This window comes from Alligator sinensis, unplaced genomic scaffold (assembly GCF_000455745.1).
Source record: "Alligator sinensis unplaced genomic scaffold, ASM45574v1 scaffold301_1, whole genome shotgun sequence".
Taxonomy (NCBI): Eukaryota; Metazoa; Chordata; order Crocodylia; family Alligatoridae; genus Alligator; species Alligator sinensis.
The window spans coordinates 2,708,252-2,717,291 of NW_005842035.1; the positions used below are offsets into that span (position 1 = coordinate 2,708,252).

Below are 9,040 nucleotides of genomic sequence, written 5' to 3' on the forward strand. Positions count from 1 at the left end.
CCTGCTGACTCCTGCGCTGCGCAATAAAGTCCAGTCTGCCCTGGTGCGTGGGGTTTTCTTGGTCTCCTCCAGCTCCCGAGCCCGGGAATCCTTTGCAGCCCCTGTGTGCTGGCCTTCCCGTACGACCCCGGTGAAATCCCAGCTCGTGGCAGCCAGGGAAGCAGCTCTGCCTTTCCCCCTCCTTGGGGCTTGTGCAAGAGACCGCGGGCAGGAAGGGGTCAGGGAGATGCTTGCTCTTGGCTCTCACCCTCAGCCTGCTAATCCTGAGCTCTGCTTGCTTAACAGGGACCTTTGCTTGTCAGCTGCTCATGCTGCCGGGTCCGGGACAATCCCACACGCCATGGGTATGGGCTTAGTCTACAAGCGCCAGCATCGGGGAGGATACATCTGCCTCAGTTGAGCAGACACGGGCACCCCTGGGCCCGTCCCCTCTCCAGCCTTCCCTTCCCATCTCTTACACAGCTGTCCTTCCCCAGCCTGTCCTCTCACGTACCAGGGACGGGGCCCAGCTGCAGCCAACACGCCCCTGCCTCTCCTCTCGAGAGTCCTCGCTCTGCAAGCGAGTCCTGGGGCCTGCTGGGCAAGGGCTAGTGTGACTCATGGCAGGCGTGCGACAGCGAGAGGGGCCTGATCAGCTCCGGACACAAGTGGGCAGGGGAAATGCTGCTTCCCGCGGGTGGGGAGGGAAAGGCAGGAGGTTAAATTGTACGTGCATCCACTGGCAGTCGGTCAAAGCCGCCGCAGGGAACCCGACAGGCAGCCCCAAGCACCTGCAGATAACGAGCATCGCAGCCTCCCAAGCCTGGCTTGGCCCGACTCTTCCCCCTGCAGTGTTCAGGGGATCTGGCTGGGGGACGCGAGGGCCACGCTCCCGTCCAGGCCACAGGCCAGAGCCGCCTGTTCCCTGGCACCGTCCAATGGTCTGGTGTGCACGAGGAGTGTAGACCACCCCGTCAGGGTAAATCTGAGGTCTGTTTTGGGCCTTTACTGGTCCATGACGTGGTAAAGGCAGGAGCTCTTGTCCTTAGCCCCTGGGGCCTCCCGTGGTTTAACACTTCTAGTGTAGATGAGGTCCCAGCATCATCTCCGAAGGAAATGGGGGATGAGAGCAACCAAGATGTTGAACTTGGGGAAAGCCCCTTCCCATCTCTGCTAGGGCCCTGCATCCACGGTCAGCAGTGCAAACCTCCCCCCCGGGGGGTGATCCTCGCTGAGCTGGGGCGAAGGTGCACCCCTTCCGGGGTGGCTGTACCATGCCCCACGGGTCCAGGCAGCTCCGTGTCCAGGACCCCCCAACAAGGAAAGTGGTGCACCTCGCTGGCCAAGCCCAGCCTAACAGCAGCGCTCCCTCCACGGGCCTCACAGCCCCCAGGAGACCCCCTCCTCGGGAGATTCCCCTTGGCAGGATTGCGTCCACACACCCGAAGCCTAGGCCCAGGCAGCGTGTCCGTCCCTGGCTGCCGTGTTGCCTCGCAGGCCTCCGCTTGCCCCTGGGTCTCCCTCCACGTGGCACCTGCCTGGTCTCGGTGATGGCTGCGTCTGTCCTGCTGGCCTCTGGCTGCCTTTCTAAGTGGCCTGAGGCACATCCAGGCCTGCGCTGCTCCCAGCCCCTTGCACTGCCGGGAGAGGCCTGGGGAGCGCGGAGCCACAGGCAGCTTGGCAGCGGGCACCCGACGATCCGCCCCGGCGCGCGGGAACCTGCCACGTTGTCTGAGGCAGGGTTGTCGTGCTTCCAATCTGCAGAGGTCGGTCATCCTGGGGGGGTTGCATCCAACCCCCCTCCGCAACCGTTCCCTGCCGCGGGGACAGGTGTCAGCATGGCACCTACCGCGACCGCCTGCAGCGCGGAAGGGTTGCGGGTGTCTGCGGGCAGCTTCCCCAGCTGCAGCTCCCTGGGCCCGGGTGCCTCACGCTGGAGGCAGAGGGGCTTTACCGGCACGTGCCATCACCCTTGGGAGGACGTGGTGATTTGGGCATCTTCAGCCGGGTGCACAGGGAGCCGAGCGCTCCCCTTGCCCAGCTGACACGCGGGAAATGCAGCCGCCTTCCCCTGCACGGCCAATTGCCCAGCGGTGGTGGCACCAGCCTCTTTCCCCTGTGGAGATGGGGGCAGTTTCTCGATGCCTCCACAACAGGGTGAAAAGCTGCCCGCTCCCGAGCTGAATTCCCGTAGCCCCAGGGATGCCCCCCAGGGCCAGGTGCTGCCCTGCCCGCCCACCTGGCCATTCCCAACATGCGTGGTCCCACGAGCAAGGCACGTCCCCGCGGACACGTCGGTGCTGCTCCAATGTGACCATCGCAGCTTTGCTTCCCAGACCCAGGGAGGGCCGACGAGGGCTGTCCTCTACCACCCGGAGGGGGCAAGCAGAGGCTCGCGTCCCCCGGGGAGCTGGAGGGAGGATCCTGCTCGTGCTCCCCGTCTCTCTCCCGCGTTTAGGGGCCTGGGGCTGTACAGAGACGGCCCCGTTCCTCCTCCCCGGCAGCTCGTCCTGGCCCTTGTTACCGGTTGTTCTTCCGAGTGTTATTTACTGCTGAGCCAGGCAACCCGCGGCCCCGGGGGAGCAGCCCGGCTGCTTGCTTTTATTTACAGTTGTTTGGGGGGTTTTTACAGTGGGTTGTAGCAGGCCAGCTCCGCTTGTGGTGGCCTTTCGCAGGCACCTCTCAGCTGGGCGCCACGTCAAGAAACGAGGGGTCGTGGGTGAGATGAGGGGGGAGAAGCCACCGGTGTACGTGCGACGGTGGGAAGGAGCTGCCAGGCCGCTGAGATGCCTGTGCAAAGCGACTGGGACGCGTCCAGCGGGGCGATCGATCCTCTGAAATGCTCTTCCCTCCGGCGTGGGAGCAATAACCGTGACGGCCAAGGCTGCTAAGCCCCCCTTGCCGGTCTGGGAATGTTCCCGTGGGCTTTCTGCCGTAACACGCTGTAAAACCGACGGAGCTGGGAGCGGAGGTGAGACGCAATAAACCCTGATGGAGAGTGCGACCGGCGGCCCCCGAGCGTATCCGAGCAGCGCCAGCCATCGCTCTGCTCGCACCACTGCGGGCACGGGGGCCAGCCGGGCATCGGGAGAGCAGGTGAGCAAAAGCCAAGTGCTCCCTGCAGCTCACTTCCAGCGTGACAACTGGTGACAGCCTATATGAGTCTGCCTTGGGGGCCACGTGAGCCAGGGCACGTGGCGCAGCAAGGGGCTGGGCAGCCCGAGCCCGGCCCACGTGGGGCATGAACCGCCCGTGAGCAGTCGGGGCTGCTCCTGGTTCCAGCCACGCTGTGTCCAGGCGTCTGGCCATGCATCCGTCCTCTTCCCAGTACAGACAAAAATGCCCCACGCCACATGGTTTGCAGCACGCGCTGTGTCCACGTGGCTCTGGGCCTTTTTGAGACGCTCCTCTGGGAAGAGAGCCCGGCATGCACTGTTGTGCCTGGCGGCGCTGTGCATTTGGGGCTGTTTCTTGTGTGTTGTGGGGCCCCGGCTGGTATTCTGGGACCTGGGTGGGGGGCCAAGCGAGCCTCTTGTGCTAGGCCGTAAACCCCCGTGTCCAGGACCCTTTGCCACTGAGTTACGCCCCCTGCACCCTGGATTTTACTCCGTGATAGGGAGTGGACACAGCCGGCTGCCCCCACGAAGCGCTGTTGCAGGGCTTGACGGCTGGCTGGGCTGGGGGTGAGGAGGAACTTGCCCACCTTGTTTGTCAAGGGGCTCCTTGGCCCCGGCTCAAGTGGCTTACTCCAGAGCCGGGCTGGGCATCGTGTCCGCCCCACTTCTCCCTCCTCGTGAAGCCAGAGCTCCCCAGGAGTGAGCGTGCTGCGTGTCTGCGCGCTGGTGTCATGTGTGTGCAGCGCCTAGCACGGCGCCAGTCTGGCGGTGGGTCCGGCGTGGCCCCTGGTCCCACCACACAACAGCAGTGGCATGGGGCCTGCTTGGCTGTGCTGTAGGGGAGGACTCGTGCCCACGCTGCCCGCATCCGTGCCTTGAAGACACGCCTGGCTGCAACCGGCCGGTCTGCATGACCCGCCACGCTTCCTGGCACGGCCTCTTTCATCCGATCACGCGCAGCTAACGGGCAGGGAAGGACCCAGGCCAACAAGGACGCGACCTGCCCTCTCCCACGCCAGGAGGGATCACGGCGTTCCCAGGGCCCTGCCTGCAGGGAGGCAGCGTGGGCACGAGCTGCAGACCGCGCGGGAGCCGTGGGCGCCTCCGGTCTCTCCTTGGAAGCCTCCAGGTATTTTGCTTCTGTCCCTGTTTCCTCCAAGCACTTGGGAAGCTGCTCCTACCGCACAGCGCCCTGGCCGTGGCCCCGGGCACCGCTGGGCAGAGACGTGGCCCCGGCCTCAGGGGGCTGCGACGTGCAGGGAAGGCCGTGCCCCCTTCAGTCGCCTTCTCTGATGTGCTCTCCCGCCTGTCTCAAGGTTGTCTCCCTCTTCCCCTAGGGAAACAAGTCGGAGCAAGGCTGCTCCAGGTCCCCAGCACCGGCCGCCTCGACGTAGCATCTGCAGTAATAACGCTTTGCCCTTCTCTCCTGCCCCGGCCCATGGCCACACAGACACGAAAGAAATGTGTCAGGGTGTTTGCAAGCCGTCCTCCGGGGCACTGGGTGCCGCTGGGGATGGAGACCGGGCTGTGCCAGAGTCCAGTGCTGCGGGAATCCTGTATCCGGACTTCAGCACGGCTTTGGACAAGACCTCCAAAACAACTTGGAGAAATGTGGGCTGGATAAAACTGCTACCAGGTGCACAGCTAGCTGGCCCCATAGCCGCGAGCCAAGGATAATTACTAATGGGTCCACGGCAGGATGGCAGCAGGTGTCGAGTGAAGTCCCACAGGTGTCTGTCCTGGGCCCGGTGCTGTTCGACGTGTTTATTAACGATTTGGAAAGCTTCTTGAGCAAGTTGGGGGACAACAAGAAACTGCGAAGGACTGTGAACCTGCTGGAGGATGCAGCTGCGATTCAGGAGGATCTCAACAGCCTGGAAAGCTGGGCTGGAGCTGCCGGGATGAAGTTCAATGCAGGCAAACGCAAGGGAGGAACCTGGGGAGGAATAATCAGCATGGGCTGGATGGCGTGAAGTTAGAGAGGGTCCAGAGACAGGCGACAACGATGATCAAGGGCTTGGAAAGCGAGTCATAGGAGGAGAGCCTGAAGGAGCTGGGCACGTTCAGCTTGCAGAAGAGGCTTGAGAGAAGACATGATCGCCGTCTTCAAATACTCAAAGGGCTGCCACAAAGAAGAGGGAAAGTGCCTCCTCTCTCTTCCTGCGGAGGAGGATGTGAACCAATGGCTCGCTGTTCCTGCGAAGTAAGTTTAGGTTGGATATCCCGAAAAACTTCTTCACTGGTAGAGCAGGAAAGCAGTGGAAGAGATGCCTGGGGAGGCTGTGGGCTCTCCATCGCTAGAGGCGTTCAAGAAGAGTTGGCCAGGCACTGATCTAGGCATAGCGATGCCCCCTTTCTACCCTGGGTATTTCCCAGGCGTCTGGGTTTTGCCGGTTGCTCCCCTCTGCCCCCTTTTTTTTTTAGTTTAGAGGCTGGTTGGCACGGGGCTGGCCCTGCCGCAGGCGGCGCTTGGACTGGAGGTGACCTCTGGAGCTCCCTTCCAGGACGATCCTGCCAGCCTGACTTCCCTGAGACGTGCGGCTCCCCGGGGCGACGTGAGCTGCAGAGCAGGGCCCTGCGTGCGCGGGTCCTGGGATCCAGGCACCGTTTGCTCCTGTCTGCACTGAAACTCCTGCAGCTCGGGGCGTCCGGCTCCCCGCAGCAGTGGGGTGACGCCCGGTGTACGTCCCCCCGCGGCCCCTGGCTGCAGTCGCATCGCTAGTCCGAGCCGAGGGGGTGGATGGCGATTTGGCCCTGTTTGGGCAGAGCCAGGGGCTGCAACTTAACTCCCACATTTCTCCCCGCCATAAAGCCCTCGGGTGAGCTGATGAGTTACAGAGCTCACCCCCTTATCAGCCGGGCCAAGCCCTTTATTGCCTCTCTCGGTGGGTGGTTGATCCGTAGCCAGGTCGCTTCGGGCAGTACCTGCCGTCCCTCACATCCCACTCGGCTCGGCTCTCCGGTGTCCGCGCGAGCATTTGTTCCTGGGGGAGAGCAGGGGCAGGGGGGTGGCATCTCTTTCATTCAGGCTCATTAAAGTGCTGCGATCCGGTGTCAGTAAAGCCGAGGATGCTGCGGCCTCCAAGGTGAGGCCGAGTGGGAGGGAGAGGAAGGTCGCACGGGGAGTTGGCCGGAGCCCTTTCTAGAGCAAGGGATGATTCAGTGCAAAGCTATGAGCCGTGCAATCTTGGGAGCCCGGCATGGGGTGAGACCAGTCCTGGCTGGTGCCGTTTCTTTGAACGTTATCAGCGACCGCTCACCTCTGCAGCAGGACTTCACCCCTCGGACACATTTGGCAACATGCCTCCAGGTCCAAAGGTGAGAGGAAGAGCCCTTAAAAGAGCCGGCCCCCGTTCTTTCGGACAGAGACGCCGTCCAGCCCGGGATCCCCAGCCCAGCTGCAAAATGCAACATCTGGGCAGACTGTGGACTTGGTCCTGCATCTGCTTTGCCATCCACCTGGCCGCCGCAGCTGCATCCATAGGTGAGGAACAAAACTTTTTGCCTGGGAAGAAGCCTGTCATCTAGTGCCACTTGCCTTTTCCGTGGGAAACGCGTCTCCTGGTCTGTCAGAGGCCTCAGGAGTTGTACCAGCTTGACGCTGTATGTGGCTGCTCTTTAAGGAGGCGCATCAAACACTGGGGAAGGCTTTAACTAGAGAACGGGGGGCTGGAAATGGGGTCCCTGCTGGAGACCGTGCTGCCCCTAACCATACGCAGTGGCAGGGCCTTACCCATCCCATACTGGTGGCTTGGCAATAAGTGACCCAACGCCAGCATTAAAGCAGACAGTTTGCCCTTGTCTCTTAGGACGGTGGTCACTAGTGGGTGGTAGGAGGCCTCTGTAAAGCCAGAACGAGCCAGGGTTTGGGGAGCTGGCTGCAGCCTCTGCTCACCTGCCCTGCTGGGAGGTGTGCATTGTACACATGGGTCGTGTCCCTGCTGGGAGGCGTGCCTTGTACACATGGGTCGTGTCCCTGCTGGGAGGCGTGCCTTGTACACATGGGTCGTGTCCCTGCTGGGAGGCGTGCCTTGTACACATGGGTCGTGTCCCTGCTGGGAGGCGTGCCTTGTACACATGGGTCGTGTCCCTGCTGGGAGGCGTGCCTTGTACACATGGGTCGTGTCCCTGCTGGGAGGCGTGCCTTGTACACATGGGTCGTGTCCCTGCTGGGAGGCGTGCCTTGTACACATGGGTCGTGTCCCTGCTGGGAGGCGTGCCTTGTACACATGGGTCGTGTCCCTGCTGGGAGGCGTGCCTTGTACACATGGGTCGTGTCCCTGCTGGGAGGCGTGCCTTGTACACATGGGTCGTGTCCCTGCTGGGAGGCGTGCCTTGTACACATGGGTCGTGTCCCTGCTGGGAGGCGTGCCTTGTACACATGGGTCGTGTCCCTGCTGGGAGGCGTGCCTTGTACACATGGGTCGTGTCCCTGCTGGGAGGCGTGCCTTGTACACATGGGTCGTGTCCCTGCTGGGAGGCGTGCCTTGTACACATGGGTCGTGTCCCTGCTGGGAGGCGTGCCTTGTACACATGGGTCGTGTCCCTGCTGGGAGGCGTGCCTTGTACACATGGGTCGTGTCCCTGCTGGGAGGCGTGCCTTGTACACATGGGTCGTGTCCCTGCTGGGAGGCGTGCCTTGTACACATGGGTCGTGTCCCTGCTGGGAGGTGTGCATTGTATGCGTGGGTCAACACGGAGCCATGGTATCGATAGGACTGACTTGAGAAACACCATTCGCTCCAAGCCCCCCTGGCCATTGCCTAGCCCCTTAGCGCACATAGAAAAGACTTAACCAAGATTTCTGGGGCATATCTAGCAAATATGGCCGTGGTCACACTTTCCATGCAGGTCCCGGGCCCATGCTGTGTGCCAGGGGTTAATGAAGGATCAACAGACGCTCTAAAAATGGGTATGAGATGGATGGAGAGGCCAGGGAGAAAACAGGCTGTTTATAACTGTGGTTTATAACCCCCTGCAGCAGCTTCTACTGACAGTCGTATAACACCGAGGGCTCTTATCGGAAACATCTATTAATCACTTAGGGACCTTTGTAAATGGAGCTTTAATAGAAAGTGTGATTGAAAAAGAAACCGGTGGTCGCCCGGCGGGGTTATTTATGCCCTGCCTTTGGTGCCGGGGCCTCTCGCGGGCAGTAAAGCTGTCGGGAGCTGCAGGGCCCTTTGCAGTGTTTCCCCCTGGTGCATTTTCACCTCCGGTTGGGGCTCGGGGCTGGGGGAAGCGAGGGAGATTTCCAAAACCAGGTAGTTTATGACCCAGGGGTCAGCTCTGCCTTCCGGCTGCCCGCGAGCTGTGCACTTGCGCACCAGCGTCATGCCTCGCGCAGGAGGCTCTGGCAGGCCCGGCAGGGCAGGGACGTGCCGTGATCTCGTTAGGAGCTGCCTAGGAGGTGGAGGAGGCTGGCGATCAATCCTCGACCCCTCACACGACTCGGCCCTCTCCTCTGGGGCGCTGGCTCCGAGCCGGGTGGAAGTGGCCCGAGGGGGATGCTTGAATTCACAGAGCGGCGAAACGTGTCCGTCTGCCGGTGCACGAGGCGGCCGCGCTCTCGGCTCCTCTGGGCCGCGGGGGCTTGTCTTCGTGGCAAAAATACTGCCTGCGTCACGACGGGCATGGTCTCGGTGAAGGTGAAAGCACGGTGTGGGGAAGGGACCTTAGCTAAACCTGTCACGGGCTGGGCCAGGTGGTAAATCTTCGCCGTGGGGGCATCTACAGGCCAGACTGCAGCAAGGGGCAGAGGCACGGGGGCAGGAGCCAGCGGGGTGCCGGCCACGTCGGCCGCTCGACGGCCTGCGGTCAGCAGTGCAGCCGGGCCCCGTGCTTTCCCCTCGGGGGCTCGCTGCGAAGACCACCGCGTTACGAGCAGCGAGGGGCAGCCTGGCTCCCTGCCTCGGCTGCAGCTCCGCCCGCCAACCCCCCTGCCT

The 9,040-nt window shown here is 62.5% G+C and overlaps 1 protein-coding gene across 1 annotated transcript in view; it reads left to right on the forward strand.

Moving 5' to 3' along the window:
- Positions 1-6,395: 6,395 nt before the first annotated feature.
- LOC102388757 (intestinal-type alkaline phosphatase) overlaps positions 6,396-9,040 on the forward strand; it is an 8,828-nt gene continuing 6,183 nt past the window's right edge. The window contains exon 1 of the mRNA XM_025202741.1: positions 6,396-6,579. Within this exon, the coding sequence (XP_025058526.1) occupies positions 6,396-6,579 (184 nt within the window). The remainder of the gene's footprint in view (positions 6,580-9,040) is intronic.